This window comes from Rhinatrema bivittatum, chromosome 9, assembly GCF_901001135.1.
Source record: "Rhinatrema bivittatum chromosome 9, aRhiBiv1.1, whole genome shotgun sequence".
NCBI classification, from domain to species: domain Eukaryota; kingdom Metazoa; phylum Chordata; class Amphibia; order Gymnophiona; family Rhinatrematidae; genus Rhinatrema; species Rhinatrema bivittatum.
The window spans coordinates 120,612,868-120,637,524 of record NC_042623.1 but is presented as its reverse complement, the minus strand read 5'-3'; the positions used below and the strand labels follow the sequence as shown (position 1 = coordinate 120,637,524).

General features: G+C 42.2%; 1 protein-coding gene across 3 annotated transcripts in view; it reads right to left on the bottom strand.

The window, feature by feature from the left end:
• Positions 1 to 234: 234 nt before the first annotated feature.
• MON2 (MON2 homolog, regulator of endosome-to-Golgi trafficking) overlaps positions 235 to 24,657 on the bottom strand; it is a 409,599-nt gene continuing 385,176 nt past the window's right edge. Inside the window, exons 34-35 of one of the 3 annotated variants that reach the window (XM_029615037.1) lie at positions 15,976 to 16,058; positions 235 to 2,197 (exon numbers count right to left, since the gene is read on the bottom strand). In XM_029615037.1, the coding sequence (XP_029470897.1) occupies positions 2,034 to 2,197; positions 15,976 to 16,058 (247 nt within the window). In that variant the 3' untranslated portion in view covers positions 235 to 2,033. The remainder of the gene's footprint in view (positions 2,198 to 15,975; positions 16,059 to 24,657) is intronic. The other 2 variants (XM_029615038.1, XM_029615039.1) reach the window with 2 other exon arrangements.

The following is a 24,657-nucleotide window of genomic DNA, read 5'->3' as shown; positions in this document are numbered from 1 at the left end:
TTCTTTCATGGCCAAATGTCACAGACGGTGTTTTAACAAGGCAGAACATATTCTACCCATGTACACTTTTCAAATCAACAGTGATGACAGAAATAAATACAGAAAAACATACATAAAAATAAATGAGATATTATATTATAAAATTTTCAGAGTAAAATGGAGCCTTAAACACTACACATCATATCAGAGCCTAAATGCTGAATATAGCACTGCCAATACATTAATACGTGTGAATTGAATATACAGCATCAATATTTATTAATCTTCTATGCAGCAATGTTTTAAGAATAATTATAGGACAAGCTGGTAAATAAGCTAATAACTAAATGATGGTGGCAGTTCTGTTCAATTTAAGATAATATACGATTAAGTGGTACCTAGAAGTTAACTTCAGTTAAAATGGGTAGAAACTGGCACCCCTATAAAGAGAATGTAAACACATTTTTTTTGAAATGGTATAAAATGAAAATACTGATGCACTGACATTTTGAGTTGTCATTATTTCAAACATCTTCATGTGTAATATTAATGATAATGAAAATGTAAACATGGATAAAATATTACTTCTCTGTTATGCTTAAGCTGGTTCACAAATACAAAGAAGAGTACCTTATATCCGAAAAGGGTTGGGACCATGGTTGCTCTGGAAAATGGAAATTCCTCCATATGTTAAAAAAGGAATATAGAAACAATGACTGTACAAAATAAACTTGTACAAAGTACAGCTATTTATTGAGTTTTCACGGCTGGATTTGATTTTCTCTGACGTATGCATGTTCTTGGATAGCAGGCTCACCATGATATTTGCCCCAACACTAGCATTACTTTCTGTGCATAAAGGTCTTTTGGATCCCTTCCTGCACCTTTTCTTGGATAATAGTTGTTTTCCACATAATGGAGCATGGCCCATGATTTTTGCTATATAATGGAAGTTTCTGAATAAAGGAACTTCAAATATAAGGTGCTCTACTATATACATAGAAAAAAAGAAAAATGTTTGCACAAGTTTAAAATAATTTTGTTTCAATTATATATAAGCAATGAAAAAAATGTTTTACTCCCCCTGTAATTCATTTGCATGTTTACCTTCAGAAACACTTTTTTTTCATTGTGTCAAATTAAGTGAGAAGGTCGCACTTAAAGTCTATCATAATTCTGATGGTAAAAAACAAACAAACCCAAAACCCTGCTTTTTTGTTGTTAATTTCACATTTTGTAGCTACTATTTTGAGAGGTTTCAAATCAGTCTCACCCTAGACAGCAGTGTCAGTTGCAAATATAGACAGGAAATGACAAGAAACTATAAGTCGCTGTGGCTCTGTGTGGCTGCCTGTTTTCATATCACCTCTTGCTAAAATATTTAACTGCAGTTTGTCTGCTGCTAAAATACATTTATATTCATGTAATCCTAAGTATGAATGAAAATGTGTGTTAAAGAAGATACATTTGTAACTGAAAAATTTTAGAATATGATGAGAAAATAAGTACATTTTTTAAGCATTTAACATCATTTAAAATATTTAAATAATAAATGCAACTTTCATATAGAACTATACCATTTATTATACAGACAAGTATATCAGTTCCCTGTGTTTATAAAGGCTGGTTACAGATAATATGGAATGTTACAGTACCAACTTGCATAAAATTTTAGTACAATGGTGTACTTAAAAGGGTGCAAAACACCAGCCTATTAAATGTAATCGAACTGAAATACTTTCTTTAATTACATCATCACATACACCACAAACTGTACATAAGCCCAATTTCATTCACCACTTCAAGAGACTGTAGCAGGTACATTAGATTATTATTGGTTCCAATTGGTCAGTTTAATTCATTAAAAGGCTCACACTGCTACTCATTTGTATTCATGAGTTACCGAGCTCTTGTTAGTACAGTTAAAAAGAGCCAGGATTGGCTTCCCAGTACAATTCAGAAAAGATGTCCTTCCCAGGTAAGACTCAAACTTTTTGGGTGGACAGAGAAAGGAGATAATTTCACTCTTTCTTCACAGTGCCCATTTCATCCGGTCAAGATTCTCCATTCTGTACCTTGGATGGTGGTGGATGCATGAAGTCCTTAAAGGGAACTAATGCTTCTTTGAGTGCAGAGCAGACTTCTGAGGATGAGCAGGTGATACATTCCACTAATGTTGGATACAGGGCAATTATTTGTGCCCAAGTGTTACCATCCACTATAATTAAAAAAAAAATGCATATATAAAAATGACTTTCTACATTTCAAAAATCTTAAAATATGATATACTTAAGAAAGTTAAAGAGCCTATCCTTTTTCATAGACAAAACAGGTTGCATAATAAAGACACAAAAAGGATTTGGTATATTAGCTTTCAGAAAAACTAGAAAAGAATCTTTAACAGTGGAAACACATCTAATAAACCATTTAAATTGCTCTAATTTATGTGTAGAGACTCCCAGGTCTCCACCAGATGGCCTGAGATCCCTGCCATTGGAGTTATTCAGCAGAGAGGGAGATCCCTATCCTATCAGCACCTCTCCCAGAGGATGTCTGAGATGGTTGGATCCCTGACTAGAAGTAGGGGCTAGGCGTAAGAGTAGTGTGGTCTTCTGGTTTGGCTGTAGAGGAGTGAAGAGTTATACTTGGATTTTCCCTATTGAGTTAGGCCCCTTTGTCTAATTTGGTGTATTTCCTTTTGGATGGGATTCCTTACAGTGAGAGAGACTGTTAAGATTTTGGCTATTTTGCAGTCTTTGACTGGTATGAAACCCTGGACCTTTTTCTGCTCATGGTCATTCCATGGATCTAGAGGCCAGGGAGCCGAAGATTGTGAGTTAATCTTCTAGTACAAAAAAGTATCAGCAATGACAGCTTCAACCCAGAGTGAGGTTTTTTGGCTTTGAAAAGTTTTCCTTTTTTTTTTTTGTTGTGAGGAGGGTTTTGAACCACTCCTCCTCACTGGGAAGCTGGGCGGTGAGAGCCAGTTTTCCTGTTCAACATCAGACCTTTCCTCCAGAGAGTTCACATCCATTTTGGAGTTTCGGGAAGGAGGAGCAAGATCTTGGGACCCACAACTGTATCTCCACTCCTATGGGACACAAGACACAGGCTGGAGTGAAGAAAACTGAACTTTCTGGTCTCAGGTAGGATTTTTCTGTGACTCAGGGGATCCCCTTGCCCATAGGATTTCCCTGGCCCACTGAAACAGTTTATACACTCAGTATAGAACTGGTAAAAGCCTAATTCCAGGGAGCCTGAGATTAAGAACACATACACAGAAAGAGGTGGTAATCAAGTTCCGTGGAAGAGACCCATGTCAGAAACTCAGCTGTAACTACACACAGCTAATTTATGATTGGATACTGATTTTACTTCTGAAGAAATCAGTACATTTTATTTGAACAACCAAACTATGTCCAGCCTGTCTGTCCCAGTAGCAAATCATCACTTAGGGCTAGATTTTAAAAACATACGTGCGCGCGCACATGGACGTGTGATTTTATAACATGCGTGCGCTGGCACATGCATGTTATAATATCCCGGGCAGTGCGCGCAAGGGGGCGGTGGAAAACGCAAAATTGCGCGGCGATGAGATCGGGGCCTTCCCCAGTTCCCTCCCAGTGGGAGGGAACTTTTCTACCCTCCTGCCCTCCCTTCCCCTTTTCCTCCCCATCCTCTAAAACTTTTTTTTTTTTTTTTTTTAACTTTTTTGTTTTGCAAGTTACTTCAGGGCCCGACCTCAAGAAACCTGCGCTCGCCGGCAGTTCCTCTTTATTTGATAATTTGGCTTTTGGCCCAGGACTTGCTTTCCCCTTGTTCAATTTATTGAAACAGCAAGGTATCTCCCATATTGAACATGTATGGGGGACAAATGGCCCTCTGTGTTTTACTGATCTCCAGAAGCTTTATGATTTCTCAACAAAGGAAATTTATGCCTACTTACAGGTCAGGCATTTTTTTGTCAACTGTTTCTGTGGCACAGGACCTGGCACAGGGGGTTTCCTGGTGCCAGAATGTGGATAAGGTGAGGAAATTACTTTCTAAATGTTATATTTTGCTTAATAGGGACCCTGCTTCTACTCCAAGGCATGGGAACAGGATTTGTGGCGGCCACTGCCAGATGAGGAATGGAGGGTTATCTTCTTGGAATTGGGAAGATGGCTGAATGCTACCAATCTCATTGAAAATGGGTATAAAGTCTTCTTTCGATGGTATCATACTCCTGCTAAGTTGTTTTCTTTTTCTTTGATCGCTTCTGACCGATGCTGGAAGGAGTGTGGGGGTATAGGCACATGTATGCACATGTGGTGGGATTGCCCGTTCATTCAAGGCTTCTGGGGAAAGGTCTCTGCCTGGCTGCAGGGCATCTTGGGTTTTACCTTTAAGTTATATCCATTACAGGCACTATTAAATATCCCCATTTCTGAAGGTAATAAATTCCAACAAAAATTAGTGATTCAGGTTGTTACGGGAGAGCGCTGTGAGACTGCCAAATATTGGCGCTCCTTGCAGATTCCTTCATTAAAGGAATCCATAGTCTGCACTGTGGGGCAGATTTTAAATACTTGTGCAAGCGCGAACAAAAGTACGCTGGATTTTATAAGATTCGCGTGTAGCCGCGCGTATCTTATAAAATCCGGGGTCGGCGCGCGCAAGGGGGTGCACATTTGTGCAACCTGTGCGCGCCGAGCCCAGCGCGCGCTGCCTGTTCCCTCCGAGGCCGCTCCGATTTCGGAGCGGCCTCGGAGGGAACTTTCCTTCGCCCTCCCCCCACCTTCCCCTACCTAACCCCCCCCCCCCGGCCCTATCTAAACTCCCCCCTTACCTTTGTCGGCAGGCTGCCCCGCTCCGTGGTCCGGTCCTGGGGGCTGTTCCAGAGGCCGCGGCCACGCCCCCGGAACGCCCCTGGGCCGAAACCACGCCCATGTCGCCGCCCCCGAAACACCGCCCCCCGCCCCCTAAACTCCGCATCATCCCGCCACGCCCCTGACAGGAAGCCCCGGGACTTACGTGCATCCCAGGGCTCTGCGCGCGCCGGCGGCCTATGCAAAATAGGCGCGCCAGCGCGCGAGGGCCCTGCGCGCGTAAATCCGGATTTACGCGCGCAGGGCTGCATATATTCTCTGGCGAGATTCCTGCTCTTAGGAGGGTTGATGAGCTAAGGGGGTCTTCTTGGTGAGATTTAGTTTTGTGGAATACTTTAGGATGATCTGAACCCTCTTATTATAGGGAATATAATATAGGTGAGATCTTCTAAGCTCCTGGGGGGATGGGTGGGGTTGTTAGGTGTTTTCAGGTGCTTTCACTTTGGTGTCAATATTGCTAAGTATTACCGATTTTGGGGATGGGAGTGGGGGAAGTGCTATTATATTTTCTCAGAAAATTTCTAAAGCCAACATTTGTGTTGTGGGTTATTGGGTTCATTAACAGTGTTTTATATCTGTTTTTTGTACTTGTTCCTATGGACCAACATGGTATTTTTGTTTTTGCAATCCTATCTTTAATAAAAATTTTCAAATTAAAAAAAAAAAATGAAAGGTGAAGGATATTTTGCCTAATTCATAGATTTTATAAGGATTTTTCTTTTAAAATTATAAACTAATAAAATGACTTATAAAAAACCCCAATAGTTATCTGTGGATAAGACTTTGTGGGAAATGTAGCAAAGTTTTGTTTCAGATTTATGAATAAATATATCCTAGTATTTTCAATGGGAAACATGCCAGAGCCAAACTGGAGCAATATCTGCAGCAGGGCAAAGCTTTTGATACATATGTGCTTTAACTGTCAAATTCTTTATCTCAGCATAAATTTTGGTTTGAAAAGCAGTTATTCCACTGAATTAGAATAGCAGAGGAGAGAATTTTCTGGTGAGAGAACTCTCACAAACACCATGAGTCAGGCTGATGCCACCAGATGCCAGCAACTGAACATCTAATCTTGTCAAGCACTATTTGTTCAAATGACATCTAATGTTCTAATTAAAACAAGAATATGTCACACAGAGAAGAGGGAGGCATAATATATTGAGAAAAAAAGGAAAAATACCTTTATTACTTAAAAAACACACCTACTATAACATATGATCTTGCAGAATACATATTAAAATGAAAAGCTAATATAAAACAACTTTATAGATCTAATAACTTTATACTTACTTCACAGAGATATGTTAAGCTTTTTTCATCATATATATTGTTATAATTTTCATAACATGTGAATATTTTTTCTCGATACTGTAATGAGTGGTGTAGGTATGAACCCTTTGTGCTACAGAGTAGCTGACGCAACCTTGTAGGTGAACCTATGAGGCCTTCGTCGGCAGCTGGCAAATGCAGTCTGTAGTGGGACAGACTGGAGCTTTACCTATACCAGCCACCTCCCCTGCAGGTTGAGCCCTTGGGTTCTGGCGGCAGGGAGGTCCCTAACAAGATTCCAATGGCACGCGTCAGAGACATGCCAAAGTCGAGGCACACGGAAGGACAAGGGTGGTCAGGAGATATGCCAAAGTCGAGGCAGACGGTAGAGAAGGGTGGTCAGGTCCAGGTAGTAGGCAATCGTGGTCCAGTCCAGGCAACAGTCAATTGTGGTTAAGTCTAAGCAAGAGGTCAGGACTAGGGTGGCAGGCAATCGTGGTCAGGACCAAGCAAGAGGACAAGGTCCAGAGAGTCAGGCCAAGGGGAGGCGAATACACACAGAAGAGACTGGAGAAGACGGCAGGACAAGGCAAGCTGGATAAGGAAGGCTGGACGAGGCAAGGCTGGATGAAGAAGGCCGGAACAAACAATGTATGTTGCTTTGGCATTCCTGACGTCCAAGGCATATCAGGGGACCTGTTGCTGAGGCACTGAGACAGCGTTCTGGGGCTCCGTGGGGACTTTTCCCGCTGTGGCCTCTTTAAGTGTGCGTGTACACGTGCCTCTGGTGCCTCAGTGAGAAGGAAGATGATGAAATAGTTAAGATGATTTAGATCCTTTTCAATAAAGATTTTTAGGGTAAAATAAATTGTTAGTTTAAACTTCTGCAACTGTGAGGCCTCAGAAGCAGTGTGAATTGTCTGGTACAAGATAAAGATGAACAAATGTTTCATTGCTTCCCTTGTGATTAAAAAAGTAAGACTGTAAAGCTAATCTCCCTCAGGATGTTTTCAAAATTAAATTAGCTTTCCTAGAGTAACTATGCGTGTAGATGTCTTCACCCTTTCATCTTCAATCAAAAGAGCTTATCTCAGCATTTTATCTTGGTAAAAAAGTATATTTAAATTGTGCATATGCCATGTCAGTTTGGAGTCAGTCAGTATTGCTTGTTGGCTCCCCAGGAGCGCATGAATCAATAAAGGGTTAACTTAAAAGAAATTCCAGTCTGTTGCTCATTGTGGTGTTTGTTACTTTTTTTCATAACAGATGGAGCACTGACCCAGGAATGGAGGGAGAGTCACACCAGCTGTCCTGGAATAGTACTGCTCCACTGGCCAAGTGCCCCTTCTCTCAATATAGACAGAACACAGGACCCCTGAAGGTATTGTTATGACCACCGCCTGCGACAGGCCCAACTCACCGCATGTCTGATTTGGCCCTCTACCTCCGGTGCTCTTGCAGCGGTGGCCAGTCACCATCGCCGCGTTTCTCCCGGTTCTCTACACTCCATGTGGTGGCCGGGATGCCGCCGGCCAGTGCTCCGACCCTGGGCCTCTCTAGGCGCGCGTGCGCACTACCTGCTCTGCTTTTAAAGGGTCCATGGCGGGAACTCCGGGTTCATCCGTGCCTGATGACATCATTGACCCGGGATATTTAAGTCTCACCTGGAGCCTCCACTAACCGACTTGGCAACGAGTTCCATGGTTCCTATTGGTGCCATACTTTCTCCACGGACCGATTGTTCCTGTTGTCAGACCTCTGCGCTTCTCCTTCCGGGGTCCACTCTTGGCGCTTCCCGCTCCGCGGGTCCTGGCTCAGCATACCTAACTGGACTCAGCGCCTCCCGCTCCTCGGGGTCAGGCTCAGCGCAACCTTATCCGGATTCTCTCTCTGCACCTCCTGCTCTGCAGGCCCCGGTTCAGCACAACCTATCAGGATTCTCTCCCAGTGCTTCCCGATCCTCAGGGCCAGGCTCAGCGCCAGACTACTTGTGAGTTCCAACGGCAGTGCCCACTGCTCCTGGGAATCCCCACAGTACTTCTCCTTGAGGACTTTCGCTACAGTGCCTTCTCTCTCCGGCAGATGGCTCAGCACAGTACACCTTCAGACTGGGCCTCAGAGCCCCGCTCCTAGGGGTAGCCTGCTATGTTGCTACTATAGAAGATCTTGCCACCGGTTTGCAGAGTCCCAGGCAGTACCCCTGCACTGCTACTCTACAGGCACCAAATACCAGTGGCCTTGCACTCGCTGAGACTCTTTCTCCTCCTCTCTCCGAGAGTGCTCCTGTCTCGAACTGTGCCTAACCTCTCTGACCCACTCTGAACTCACTCAACTACCCTCTCCGGGACCAGCCATGCAGGGGCGCTCCTAAGTCTTACCGGCCCCCGCACCCAAGGGCTCAACCTGAGGGGAACGAGGGTCGGCAGAGGTGAAGTTCCAGCTTGCCTCTGTTCCCGGCCAGCCTTGCCTCCCGACAGTGGAGATAAAATCCCTGGGTATATAGTCTGGGCAAATAGGCTGAGACAGTCTACGTAAATAGACTGCGATAAGTATGGGAGGTGAATCCCTGCTTGCGTGAGGTAGAAATTAAGGATTCCTACCTGGGAGATCCCGGATGCAGTGTGTGTGTGTCTGTGATATGAAAAAGAGTGTATGTTGCTAAGTATGGAGGACTTATCCAGTAAAGAAATTCCAAAACCCCTGCTCACAACATGTGGAAGAATTATGGGCCAGAACCAGTATGGTATATATTTGCCTGGCAACATGCCACTAAAGAAATATTTCCAGCTGAAGGTACTTTCGATTTAGAAAAGCTGTGATAGTTAAAAGAGCTTTTACTGTTAGAAGGCTCCCATATAATCTCTGCATTGGTTACAGTTCCTGCATATTTTATTTTATTTATTTATTTAACACTTTTTTATACCGATCTTCATAGTAATAACCATATCGGATCGGTTTACATAGAACAAGGGTATAACTGAAGCAATAAATAAAGTAATTAACAATAGAGGTGAATAAGGCAAAGTTACATTTAACAAGGAGTAAAAACTTGGATGCTTAAATAGCTGGGAAAAGGTGTCTATTATAGTGCAGAATATCTTATACAACTCTGCATACTAAGTTAATTTATACCCCAAGCCAAGGGTCCCATAGATCTGCTTTCTGCCCACAGTGACAACACTCCCAGCTCTGAGAGGTCTGACTCTCCAGGAGCTGCTTCTAGCCCTAGCTCAGTAACATCCCTTTACATATATGAAATAAAAATTATAATTGGAACCAATTAGGAAAGTGTTTGGAAGTGTAAAGTAAAATATTTTGATCTTTTTACCCTAAATTGTAATAATATTTTTAGAAACTCTAGAGTTGCTTCTGCAGTAAGAGTTTGTTTTTACTGCCTGCTTTTATTTTGGATACTATCTATTGGCAATCCCGCTTCCTGCTCTGCACTATAGAATTGTGAGAAACATTTTCTTTTTTAGATCCCCGGCTTGTTTGTGTAAAATGTACTTATCAAACAATTTTCATATGACAATTAAGTTTACAAAGGCTATGAGAACTGTTTAATTTGTTACCTTGCTTTAATAAGAATTTCAGAAAATGACATATTTCGCTTATATTCTTCCTTGTTTCTGAATTAAAAGGAATTATCTACAAACAATTCAATAAAGATTTTGAAAAAAAAAAAAGGTTTGCAAGAAGGGGGTTGGTACTATTTGTTTCTATTTTGGGTGCAATGCTGTCTGTGGGGTATTATCTGTTTAATATTTGTGCTTTGTAAATGTTTAAAATAATTCTGAGAGTTTGTTTGACTTTTCATTTCCCTTTTAGTTGATAGTTAATGTATTTATGTACTTGGAAATCCCGCCTTTATGAATAATCCTATTACTTCTGTTTTCTTTTTTTTTTGATCATTCAGAGATATGCTTTTAGTTTACTGACAGGTCGATACTCTAAGGCTGCGGTAGAAAGAGTGCGGCAGTGCCTGGCGCACCCTCGTTCCCCGCACGCACAGTTCTCTTCACCTACCACTCGATACTCTCTTCTAATTGCATGCAAATGCATGCCGCGTCTGCGAAGTGTTAGGGAAGCGTTAGGCCCGCGCAACCCATTTTACGGTATAGAGCGCCTATACAGTATCCTGGGTGCTCGGGCCTAACGCTTCACGGCCACGCTGGTATCTGTCATTTCAAATGTCATTTGAAATGACAGATACCAGGAAGTTGGGATTGCCGTCCCCTCTCCCGAAGCAAAAAAAAAGTGAAAAAAAAGTTGCGAGAGAGAGAGGGAAGAGGACGGCAATCCTACGCTCGGCGACTTACTTTTGCAGCCCCCCTCTGGACATCGTGGCTTCCCCCGTGCCAGTTCCCCTTCCCCTCCTCCCGAAGCAGGGCGCGAAAAGCGCGAAGCGACTTACTTTTGCAGCCCCCTACAGACATCGGACGACCTCTCCTGCCTCCAGCTGCTCGCGAAGAAGGACGCCTGCACGGCCGCTGAAGACGTGACGTCACGACGTTTGGCGTCACGGCATGTGACGTCACGTCTTCAGCGGCCGTGCAGGCGTCCATCTTCGCGAGCAGCTGGAGAGGTCGTCCAATGTCCGGAAGGTGCTACAAAAGGTGAGTCGCTTCGTCGCTTTACACTGCCAGTCCCTTCTTCCCTCCTCCCGAAGCAGGGCGCGAAAAGCAGCCTTGCTCCGGGAAGAAAGAACTGGCAGTGTAAAGCGGCGAAGCGACTTACTTTTTGCAGCACCTTCCGGACATCAGACGACCTCTCCTGCCTCCAGCTGCTCGCGAAGATGGACGCCTGCACGGCCGCTGAAGACGTGACGTCACATGCCGTGACGCCAAACGTCGTGATGTCACGTCTTCAGCGGCCGTGCAGGCGTCCATCTTCGCGAGCAGCTGGAGGCAGGAGAGGTCGTCCGATGCCCGGAAGGTGCTGCAAAAAGTAAATCGCTTCGCCGCTTTACACTGCCAGTTCTTTCTTCCCTCCTCCTGGAGCAAGGCTGCTTTTCGCGCCCTGCTTCGGGAGGAGGGGAGGGGGAACTGGCACGGGGGAAGCCACGATGTCCGGAGGAGGGGGGCTGCAAAAGTAAGTCGCCGAGCGTAGGATTGCCGTCCTCTCCCCTCTCTCTCGCAACTTTTTTTCGCTTTTTTTTTTTCTTCGGGAGGAGGGGGGAGGACTGGGGCTGCCCCGGAGGCCAGCATCCATGGACGCGGCCAGGGCAGGTGAGAGGGGGCTGGGGGAAAGCTTGCCGCCTACCCTTACCCCTGCCTCTAACGCAGGGGTAGGGGTAGGCGGTAAGTTAGCAGGTTAAACGCGGGGCAAAATGGCAGCGATAGTCGGGGCGCGCGTTACAGTATCGGAGGGGAATAGCTAATTCCTTCATTATACAGCTAATTCGTTCATTTACATATCATATACATGCTGCGTGCGGAAAGGGTTATGCGTCTGTTTTAAGAAGCGCTAAGGACGCGTGAAACTGGAGACTGTATCGCTGGATCGCCTTACGCGTCGGAATTGTGCGCTCCCAGCACGTTACAGATGGGAAATCTTCAACCGCACGTTACAGTATCGACCTGTGGATCTAAAGCAGCCTCACCCTCAAGAATTCACTCATCGTAGGAAAAAAAAACTGAATAGGAAAAAGTGTTTTATTCTGGCCAGAAGTATTTCAAATTAAGGGGGTCATTTATCAAATCGCATTAGAGCCCTAACGCCCGTTGGATTTAATGGCAGAAATAACTACACCTTTTTCCTGAGCGTTATGCCTGCGAAAGCTATGCGTTTACAGCTGAAACGGGGTTTATTGCAAATTCCGTTTTGGGTGGGGAGAGGCAGGAGGGAGGGAGAGGATAGCCTCTGTGGAGGCCCACTGATTTTTGAACTCTTTATACCACTGTAAGCGGGGGCATTATGAACTCGGGGCGAGTTGGGTTTTAGGGGGCAATTTTTCATGCACAGTCATACGTACAAACAGCAGAGTTACCATCCGTGAAAATTTAATGTGATTTGGAGGGAAGAAAGATGAAAGAAGAGTAGATTTGTACCATGCTCTCTCTACCTAGCTTGATTGCAGCTAGGTAGATAGTGCCTCTGCCCTTATAGAGAATTTCAATGGTAGGTTAAAAACTAAGCTGGGTATTATAATGGCCTCAGCAAAATTAACCTGGATACAGGCCCTCCATTTAGCATGAATGGCCTCGAGGGCATCGCTGCATTCAAAAACAGGACTCGCTCCATTTGAGATAGTTACTGGTAGGCCACTGGCTGCTGGTCCTATTCCAAAACCTTATATTGCTCTCATTTTCTCAGGAGGAGTTTCTGAATCATCATCTGTTTATCTTACAGAAAGTATTGGCTTCATACTGGCAGAAAGAAAGAGCATCTTTTCCTCCAGTGGACCCTGTGCCTACAGAGGGTATGCAACCAGGTGATTGTTTATCTGAAGATTTTTGGGCAAAAGAATTCTCTGGCCCCAGGTGGAGGGGGCCCTTTCAGGTACTGTTTTGCATTCTGCTGTGAAATTAGAAGGACACCCTACGTGGACACATCTTTCACACTGTAAGAAAGCCTACTGTACTGAGTTAACAGGAAGCACCTAATCCCTGACTGTGTCCCAGGGCCTTTGCCACCAATTAAAGACTTATTCTGGCCTTCCAGCGACATGTGCAGACTCACCTGGCCCGTACTACAACACTGCAGGAGTCTCTGCATCTTTCAGACTGCTGGCTATGCTACCATTTCAAGTCAAAGGCTCTGAATTTACTCCAATTCCTTTTAATGAATCTTCCATCCTTAACCGAGCCACCTACCTTGCACCCACTACTGTTCCTCTCTCACCAATTCTAATCCTTATGTCCTGCCTCTATGCACCAAACAGGCAGGCTCATGTTTTCAACCTGAGAATGCCATATTCTGGGCAAACTGTACTGACATAATGACAGTGACCAACAAGAAAGAGTCCTACTGTGTAGTGAAATGTTGCTTGCCTACAAAGGAAACAGATTTGCACGTACAGTCTCTGCTATATGCAAATCTATCTAATGTATATTAATTGTGGATATCCTGAAAAGGAGGCTTGTTTGTGGGTCTTGAGGACTGGAGTTGGCCACACCTGTACTAGGCAAAGAAAACCACTTTCACAGTTCGTAAGTGCCGGGTCCACCATCATTCCCTCCTTGTGGGTTCCATTATCATTTGCCTGAGGAGTGCTCCTTGAAGAATCTGTCTATTTATAACTGATTCTGCAGACAGGATTTTCCAATCAACACCCAAGCAAAACCTCTACACTCACTGCAACCTTATGTATGCATGTTACTGAATGTGTATCAAGCTCTTCTACCTGTGCTAGAGGTCTCTAAATCATATCAATGGAAATGAAAGTGCCATTGCTCCTTTCCAGTGTCTCTTCCCTTCCACAGGCCCCTTGCATTTCTGTTGATTTAATATTATTTTTAATGTAAAAAGCTAATTTTATCCCTTTTCTGGTGAACAGATTATAGTCTGGTGATAATTCTCTCTGTTAGTGGGCTCATTAAACCATGTTTGTGTAACAGCAACAATATCTAGAACTGCTTTTGCCTGCAGGTCTGGAATTTTATTATCAAGACTATGCGCATGCATAGGGAAATGAGGCTGTTAACGCATTCTACTGATTGGAGCAAGGGAAGTCTGAAATGACTCATTAAATGCCCATTTTCGCTCTATCATCCTCTGCTTCAACTCTGTACAGAAAATATTTTAAATGTATTGGTCTGCCTGAATTGCCCACCTGATATGCTGGTACTTTCACCCACGGTTTGAAGAAGCATTCTTGTGGGCTGGGTTTGGAATTATGCAGCTGCTTCTGCATTTTCAAAACATGTATGTGATTTTTTTTAAATCTGCACATCAAGTAGCAGGTGTATGCAGGTAGTTTTGGTGGGATAATTCTTAAAGGATAAGTATACACATCATTTCCTTTTAAAAAGTGGTATAAAATCTGTGGGTAAAATGTACTCACAACTTTATTCTATATGGCCAGTCATAAGATTATCCTCATAATGGACCAGTTTCAAAGCCACTTACCCAGGTAAATAGCAAATTCCTCAGGCAAATCGGTTGTCTGAAAACTGCCCTTACCTAATCTGAGTAAAAGTATGCATAAGGTTTCATACCATGCATTGTTCTAACTGGATTGAGGAAAGGCATTCCTGGTGGGGGTGGGGGCGCGATGTGATATTTAAGGCAGGTTGGAAAGCAACATACATAGATTGGATTTTCAAGTCTACCCATGTTATTTTCAGTAAAAAATCTGCCCATATTAAAAGCAGATGCAAAGTCAGCAGATTCGTTTTACCTGTGGGAAATTATCAATGAACTCATAGTTTACTGCTGAAAATTAGGTATAAGGTCCACAGGTACTTTTGCACCTAGATAGGCCTATTGAAAATTGTCCTCATTGACTTTACACCTTCTTTTTCTATGACTGGAGGAAAGGTAGGAAAGTACATTCGTGGATTAGAAAATTTAATTCTGCGAGCGTACTTTACTTCCCTGATCTACAAAGGTCCCTGGGAATGCCCCTTTTTAATGACTCAAAAAATATGCTTATTGTGAGTCCTACATGTACAATTTTAATCAGTGCAATCTACTTGGGTATCACTCATTTACCTGGTTAGATTTTTTAGAAAACTGCTCTTATAACATACAGATATCGTATAAAATTATAAAGTTAAAATTCTTGTAGAAATTGTCTGCATTCAAGAATTCCATAAGAGCATAAATACATGGTTGAATGTACACAAGCTGTATCCAAAAATATACCAGAAACCACCACTTGAATGAGATATGGAGACCTTCATATATTCAGATGTTAGTGGAGTCAAAATAGCATTGCTTAAAGCTGTTCCAACACTGTAATACTTCTGATCTGATCTTTATAATCATCGATCTCCCAAATACATAATGAGCATGTACAATAGGCACTTCCAAATAAAATGTGCATGTATGATAGGGACAAGTTGCATCTTACGTGTATAGAAATGGATGGACCTTTATGGAAAGGTGTATTAATACATCTGTATCGGCCAGTAAATTTTCAAGAAACACAAAGAAGCACAGAATGAGCAGTCTATAGAAAATGCAGTTTCTGAGGTATGTTTGGAATATCATCACACATTTTATACATATAAAGGTCGATTTTAAAAAGACGTATCAGTGCGCGAGCAAGGATATGAAATCATTTTTAATCATGCATGCAGTTAGGCGTGTTATGTTTTAAAATGCATCAACCATGAGTAAGTATGCTCCTAATTTTAAGAGGTTACTTGAGCACAGCTAGCACGCATGTGTCTTCAATGTGACCACGTAGGCTTTTATGCGCGTATGTCAGTAAATTTTAAAATATGCTGGCATAAGGCACATTTCCAGTTTTCCAATTAGTCTACCAGTTTGTCCAATTAATAGCAAGATCTTTCAGACCACTCTGTTTCTTCATCCTGCATGCAGCCCAGCTGACTCAGACTCCTCACCCTGTCCTATAAGCCCTAAAATTTAAGATCTATAGAGTTTCTCCTCATCAGGAGCAGAAGTAAAGTTACGCAGATATCTAGTGTACGTGTGCTGCATGTTTCGATTTTAAAATACGGAGTTATGCATGTAAGTCTTGCCCTGCCCCAGGACGCCCATTCCCCACCCCTTTTCCATCCTCTTATTCCTGAAGTGCACACGGGTACATAGGTGCGTATTTTGTGGCTTTTAAAAATCTGCGTCGCTCGCATGTGGCCCATATACACGGATATATGAACATTTTTGCGCAAGGAACACTTGTAAAATCAACCTGTTTATGTTTACAACTTATTTGAGTACTTACCATTTTCTGGCTGAGTTTTCTTAAGTGAGTCTATGAGAGTACTGACTGCTTTTAAAACAAATATAATTTCTGTTCCTCGTTGTCTAAGAAAAAGCAAAATAAAATTTCCATCAACTATAATGAAGGGTGCTTTAAAACTTCACAAAAGCAAGTTTGGTTACCATAAATGGTGTTTTCCATACATAGCAAGATGAATGAGCCATGATCTGTGGGTGATGTCATCAGGTGGCACTGAACGAAACTGTCTCTCCAAGCTAGTAGAACATTGAGCTTTACTGAGCATATGCACGAGTTCCTGTGTGGGCGCTGCCTCAGAGTCACCTCAATTTGTTTCAAAGCTAGTAGAATAATAGTCTGCTTTCCAGGGAGGAGGGCTGGCATCTTATTGATAATTCATCCTGTTATCTACAGAACACACCATTTATGGCAAGCAAACTTGCTTTTTTTCATTGATAAGCAAGGCGGAATTAGTCATGAGCTGTGGGGAGTCCCAAGCTGACTTCAGTGTAGCGTTTATTGATAAGCAACCTGGACTCCATTGTGGCGAGCAGACTGCTTGTCCTACTCTATTGGCCATGTAAGCCAAAGTGTCTAAGGCAGTAGTGGGAAGTGAAGGTATGAACCAATGACCAGGAAACCGCTTTACATATGTATTCAATGGGAACCTTTTTGAGGTGTGCAATGGAGGAAGCTATTGCTTGTACCTGGTGAGCTCTGACTGGATTAGTGAGATCGCATCCAGCTGCTATCTACTAGATAAGGGAGCCCTGACCGATGTGCCACAAATGCGCAGTAGAGAGCAGCTCTACCGCGCATGCGCGGGCGAGCACGTCGGCCAGAGTGCCCGAAAAAAAAAATGGCGCTGGGTCGCTAGGAGCAGGAGCAGTGGCGGCGGCGGCAGCGGCGACGAGGAGCAGGAGGAGCAGTAGCGGCGGCGGCGCACGCGAGGGAGAGAGGGACAGCCCCCGTTATCGGTTGTGGATGAGCTGAAAGGGGAGGGGAATGAGAGAGGGGGAGTGAGTGAGCTGAGGGGAGGAGAGAGTGAGGGGAGGGGGGAGGGAGGAGAGAGTGAGGAGAGGGGGAGGGAGGAGAGAGTGAGGAGAGGGGGAGGGAGGAGAGAGTGAGCTGAGGGGAGGGGGGAGGGAGGAGAGAGGGAGGGGGAGGGAGGAGAGGGTGAGGGGAGGGGGGAAGGTGAGAGGGAGGGAGAATAGAGGGGGAAGGTGAGAGGGAGGGAGAATAGAGGGGAGAGGTGGGAGGGAGGGAGGAGAGAGTGGGGAGGGAGACTAGAGGGAGGGAGGGAGTGGGAAGGAAATGGACCGAAATTTTTTTTTTAATGTAGCCCGTTGTTACGGGCTTAACGGCTAGTATAACAATATTGAATGCAACCAGTAATCCAATTAGAAAGTGTTATCTTGGCTACAGCTGCACCTAGCCTGTTGGGATTAAATGAAATGAACAGTTGCGATCTTTTCCTGTAGGATTGCATACAACATTTGTGGTAAGCCAGAGCTCTTTTACATTCTAATGTATGCAACATCTTTTTATTGTCATGTGCATGAGGCTTTGGAGAGAAAGTTCGGAGAAATGTGGACAAGAAAAATGTGGATAAGTGCAAGGTGATGCATATAGGGAAAAATAACCCATTCTATAGTTACACAATGTTAGGTTCCATATTAGGTGCTACAACCCAAGAAAGAGATCTAGGCGTCATAGTGGATAACACATTGAAATCGTCGGTGCAGTGTGCTGCGGCAGTCAAAAAAGCAAACAGAATGTTGGGAATTATTAGAAAAGGAATGGTGAATAAAACGGAAAATGTCATAATGCCTCTGTATTGCTCCATGGTGAGACCGCACCTTGAATACTGTGTACAATTCTGGTAGCTGCATCTCAAAAAAGATATAATTGCGATGGAGAAGGTACAGAGAAGGGCTACCAAAATGATAAGGGGAATGGAACAACTCCCCTATGAGGAAAGACTAAAGAGGTTAGGACTTTTCAGCTTGGAGAAGAGACGACTGAGGGGGGATATGATAGAGGTGTTTAAAATCATGAGAGGTCTAGAACGGGTAGATGTGAATCGGTTATTTACTCTTTCGGATAGTAGAAAGACTAGGGGGCACTCCATGAAGTTAGCATGGGGCACATTTAAAACTAATCGGAGAAAGTTCTTTTTTACTCAACGCACAATTAAACTCTGGAATTTGTTGCCAGAGGATGTGGTTAGTGCAGTTAGTATAGCTGTGTTTAAAAAAAAGATTGGATAAGTTCTTGGAGGAGAAGTCCATTACCTGCTATTAAGTTCACTTAGAGAATAGCCACTACCATTAGCAATGGTTACATGGAATAGACTTAGTTTTTGGGTACTTGTCAGGTTCTTATGGCCTGGATTGGCCACTGTTGGAAACAGGATGCTGGGCTTGATGGACCCTTGGTCTGACCCAGTATGGCATTTTCTTATGTTCTTATGAGGAACTATTTATTTGTTTAGGTAGAAAGCAGAAACCACTTTTAGTAAGAATTTGGGATGTGTTCTAAGTACTAATATGTTATGATCATATTACATACAAGGTGGACAATGAACCAGAGCTTGCAATTTGTTGACTTATCAAGTAGAAGTGACTGCTACAAGAAAAATAACCTTCTAGGTTAAGTACTTCAGAGATGTAGTCTCTAAGGGTTCAAATGGAGTTTGCATTAGATAAGTGAGAACTACGTTAATGCCGCATGGCACCAGCGGTTTCTGAATCTGAGGGTGCATTAGATCCATCTTGAATCTTGAGACTAGGGGATGCATAGAAATCAGTGTTCCATTTTCTGGAGTATGATAAGCTGCAATAGTGCTGATATGTATGTACACAGATGCAATTGCAAGACCAGATTGGGAAAAGATGATGTAAGACAGACAGAAGATGTCTTGGTTCACAGTTGAAAAGATCTAGGTTGTGTGAAACATCATTTTGACTAACGTTTCCATTTGAAGGAGTAGCTATGCCTCATTGTTGGCTTTCTGGTCGAGAGGAATACATTCTGAATTGGGTCAGGACGGGACCATTGCATTGCTCAACATTCAAGCTGTCAGACTGAAGGTTCGAAGAGTTGGGTGCAAAAGTAAGCCTTCTTTCTGAGATAGCAGGGAAGGGTTGGCTCCTAGATGAATGGGAGGTCTGATAGAGAATTGAAAAAGAAAGGCATATCATGGTTGCATGGGCCATGCTGGTGTGATTAGGATCATCGTGGCTTGCTCTTGCATGAGTTTGCACTGTTCTCGATATAAGCAGTATTAGAGGAAAAGCAAATACAAGAACGGTATTCCAGGGAATTCAGCATCTGGAGCTCTGCATAGAGCACTAGGCCAAATGGAGCAGAACTGAGTTAATGTTTGGTTTTGCTTTGTTGCAAAGATATTGATCCTAGGGGGAATCCCACAACCTGAAGACACGATTGGCTATGGCTTGAGTCAAGGACCATTCGTGTGAGTGGAATATTCTGCCGAGTCTGTCCACCATAGTGTTTGCTATTAATGGTAAATAAATGGCCTGAAGCGTAGCTGTGTTTTGAACTGCCCACTAAGGTATTATGCCATCAGAAGGTATTCATTAAGGATTTCAAAATCCAATAATATCATATAGAAGGAATCACTATCACCACTATAATAATAGTAATCTAAATATTAAATTTAATTATGCCAATGTACTGATAATTTATTAAAGCATGTATCAAAACACTGACATATAGCATATCAAATCATAAACTGCTACACTGTAAACATATTGTAAACATATATATTTTTTAACCCATACATTCCTCATACCTCTATATCACCACATTCAAACACAAATATTCACTCATACCTCTCAACCAACATTAAAATTGAATTTATAGTGGTGATAGTGATTCCTTTTGTATGGCTGTATTGCCCACTGACATATGTGAAAGACTTTCTGGCATAGAACATTGTTACTTGACTGTCCATCTGGATCATGATATATTTTTCCTTGGAGGATGTGGTTGAACACTCGCAAGGCATTGCATATAGCTCTGAGTTCCAGTAAGTTGATTTCTGAACAGATCAAAGTGCTATTGTCCTGTAGTGCCTGTGCGAACTCCCCAGTCCATGGTGGAGGCATCTGGGACTTGTATGACTTGATCTGCCATTGTTTGAAGGGGTAATAAAACTGCTTCGACCAAGTGTATCACTCGTAACAATTCACACACAACACTGGTATAGTTTCTAGAAGGATCCAAAAAATATATGTATAGCTATAAACCAGACCTCATACACTTTAACAAGAGCTTTAAACCTCACTGCTCTTGGTGTTAATTACCACATATATTAGAAAGCTTATGTGTATTGTGGTTATAATCATTGGTCATTGGTTTTAAGCTTACTTGCATTACAGTTCATTTTTCATTGTTTTCTCATTTTTCTCCTTTTATATTTTTTTAATTTATTGTCGGATTCTTTTTAGAGAAATTACAAAATACTATGGGAAGTACTTATCTTGAATAACGCTTGTTATTTCTGTTTACAGCTGAATGTTATGAACTCTGTACCGGAATATGGTTGCTGATTTAATTCTATATATGACCTTCTGACATCCTAACTTTTTATTTTTTTCATTGTTTTATTTTTTTCTTAACTTTTAAGTTTTTTTAACTGTAATGGCCATTCTCTTTACTTTTATGTCACCAAATTTTTCTTTTATTAATCATATTGTACGTTGTATTTTTATTCATATCTTTAGAGTAATATTTTTGTTTATTTTAGATTAGAACATTTATATTTAATTTTAACTTGTTGATTATTTTATAATCTTTTTTGTAAACCGCTTTGGTCAGTATCCTTACTGGTAAAACGGTATATAAATATGTTAAATAAATAAATAAAATAAATAAATATGAGCTGTTTCGCTAGCTGTTGCTGTTTCTGCTGGCAACACTCTCTTGGACATCCTCTTGTTTGAGCAGGTTGAGCCAGCTGACTTGTTTGTAAAGACAGTAGGTGATATTGATCGTAAGATCTGTATGATTTCCTTGGACAGTTCAGATGTTTATAAGACAAGAAAGCTCTTCTGCCAAAAGGATGATGGTCTATCAATGTGAATAGTAATTGAACAGCTATATTTTGCTCTTTTATTTTGAAAATAGTTCCCACACCTTTTCCCCCAAAGAGGTTATTGCTGAGACATGGTAGTCAGCTAACATTTTACAGACATCCTCTCTAATGCCACTGGCTCTGAGCCACGCCATATAATGTGTTCCAATGGACTCAGCAGATGTATGTGCTATTGTACTGAATGATTTGTACATCAATTGTAGCAGATATCGAATAGCTTCTTTTAAATCATGAAGCGGAACAGGAAAAATCTGTTCTCCTGTTTCCGAGCGAATAAAAGTTTTTAAATTTTGGACACAATCATAAATGTATTAAACCATGTAAAATTGATGTTGGGGGTTTCTTGCTGTAAGCATGGCGCCCTGTAAAACCTTTTTTCCAAATTAATCAAGAATGCAATGATCTTTCCCTGGAGGAGGTTTAGAATGAAGGTTTGCTTTTTTCACCTTCTTCATTGCAGACTATACGACAACAGAATTATGCGGGGGTTACAGCACTCCATATCCTGAGGATTTTTTCATCCTGAATTTAAGATCCAGTTTATGAGTGGCTGTAATGCCCAAATAAGGAGTTTCCCACATTTTCATGAGGACTATATCCAATACTGCATGTGCTGATAAGGCCGACGTTTCTGCTGGAATGTTTAGGATTTTTAATATTCCCATGACCTTTGTTCTGGAGTCTGGATCTTTACATACTGCTAACATTAAACACTGTTTCCATTTGCTCCACAAATCTGGAGTGCATTAAATCCTCTGGTAGAGATATGTAATCCGGAGGCCCCAGGAATGGGTCAGAAGGGATGCCCGTGGAGCTTCCGGGGGACTCCCTGGAGAATGATTTCTGGACCAGAATAATTATGGTAAATGAGGAGGGCTAACAACCCTTGAGAGAGCTGAAGCAGGTAGTAATCACTGACTGGAGGTAGATCTCCTCCATCCTGATGAAGACAAAATTTGTAAAAGTGGGGCACCTTGCATTACTTTCGGAAGTGAAAAAGGGATGACTGGATAAGCCACGGGGAATGATGGCTGCCCTGGGTTGGGTACAAAGGAGGTGAAAAATTATTGTACTACATCCATTATTTGTTCTATGGCCTGCTGAGACCTCTGAGTAGGTGTAAGTGGTGAAGCAAGTTTAAATGGTCTTCTTCTGAGATGAGAACCTATTATTGCTCCACAGCTCGCAGAGGATTGGAAGGTAATGGAAGAATTGAGCAGACAGGATTTGCAGACTGTAGTCATAGGCCCTGAGCAAGAAGCTGGGAGACTGGTGATGGGGGATGGGAGTTGTAAATTGGCCTCTGCTATAGAAGCACCATATGCTGCATATAGTTGAATAGGTACAGTGGCGTTCAGATTTCCCATGCATATCGCTCTTCAGGGCGAACTAACAACAAAAATAGGGGCCTCCTTCTCTTGGCATTTTAAATTTTATCAAGCAAGATGATAAAGGGGAAAGGTTTGGCCCATCAGGAGTGATATGTAGCATCTCCTGATGTATTTGCATTGGTTACATTGATTCAGCAGACACTTGAATCAATGCTTGCATCAAGGTTTACTTGCGATGCACTGAATGCTTTGATGGAAGGGTCAAAGGGTTGCTTCAGTGCTATCTGCATCAATGACTTTGAAGTATCTGTTTTCTGGATCTTCAATGTCTCATGCATCAACTTCTCTGATGCAGTCTTTGGTGCATACTTTGAACGCACTGATGTGTCATGCAGTCCGATGCAGTTTGTTTTGATGTACTCGATGCAAATGTCTGTTTTGGAGATTTCAATGTTGTATGCGTCAATTTCTTTAAAAGCCCCGGATGCATCTTTTTGTGCAGCTGTTTTTTTGGTTTTTTTAAATCAATGCTTTACCAATGATCTCTTCTTTTTAGACAGCACTGGGGCTGATTAAATCAAGGAGTCTTGCTGCTTGACCTTAGTAGGCACTTTGACAGACTCCACAGACTTATGCCAAGTTGGTGTCGATGCACCTCGGGTTGTTCAGTCTGGGTAATACGGTGTGATGAAATGGCACTGGAGGATCTACTTAGTTTAGATTAGATAATTACATTTGATAGCTTGCCTCTCTGAACATAAATAAGGGCAAAGAATGATGACTGAGAAGTCTCAGGCTGGCTAATTAGTTGCTCTGGACTGTTGGGATCTCGGTGGACATCCAGCCACCTGGCCAGGTAGTTTGGTTGGTCGATGTCCGGACTCCAGACCCAGGCAGAGATAACAATCTTGCCACAAGAGCAGGATTTGAAGTTGTTTATAGTCTTCCTTGAAGCCATGGGGAAAATTCTAGAAGTTTTTGGCAGAATTTTCAACTTCCTTTCTTTTCTTCCCCTCTTTTTTTAAAAATAATAGTCAGGTAGTACTGTAATCTGCTGTTTTGGGTCACTGGTAATAGCGAGGAATGAGAAAATAGAATAAGGAGATAAAATTTGTAGAGAAATGGATAAGCCATCCGTGCTTTGCACAGACAAAAAACAGACTGAGGAGACTGAGGAAACGCACACATGGGAATTCCCACATATGCTCAGTAGAGTTCAAAGTTCCAATAGCAAATAGAGACAGTTCTGTTCAGTGCCACCTGATGATTTCACACACAGAACATAGCTAATTCAGCCCTACTTATCAACGGAAATAACATATTTCATTGGAAATATTCAGTAAATCTTTCACAAAAACTCCTATAATACAGGGCGGGAATCTTTGAGTTTTGTTGATCTGCTTTAAACTGGGCTGAGTTATAAATAAAATAAATGTATTACAGTTTCTACAAAAAACATGTTATGTTGTAGATGAAGCAAGTAACGCTCGTTAAGATTATATCTCCAAATATAATTTTCATCTTAGTCATAAAAGGTATCATAACCTACAAACACTCCAACTATATATAAGATAAAGATGTCTACTAGAAATCTAAAGAAAGATATAAACAAAATATTTTTTAAAACTATTCAAACTGAATACTAATATATATTGCTTCCTTTTTCACTGAAAGAAGAGAACATTGTGTGCGTAATTATGCTATTTGGACTTGCTGGGGCAAAACTCTGGAGGGCTACTTTTATATAAAATCTTTGTAATCTATGGATCAGTAAATCAGCCCACAATCTTGGAGTTATCTCTGATTATTCTCTCTCTCTTCACATCCAAAACTTTGCTAAAATGCGTTGATTCTTCCTCTATAACATCACTAAACTCCATCCCTTCCTTTCTGAGCATACTATCAAAATGCTCATCCACTGACTTATCACTTACTGCTTAGAGTACTGCAACACGCACTTTGCTGGCCTCTCACTGAACCATCTTTCCCTAATGCAATCTACTCAAAATTCAGCTGCACAACTTATCTTTCTTCAATGTTATTATGGCTATGTATCATTACAATGGCTCCCTGTCCGCATCCAGATATAGTTCAAACTTATCTTCCCCCCTCTAAATGCATTCACTCTGAAGTTTCTCATTACCTATCTTTTCTCTCCCTACACATTTCCTTGTGAACTCCATTCATCAGGCAAGTTGCTCTCATCTATGCTCTTCTCGTCCACTGCCAATT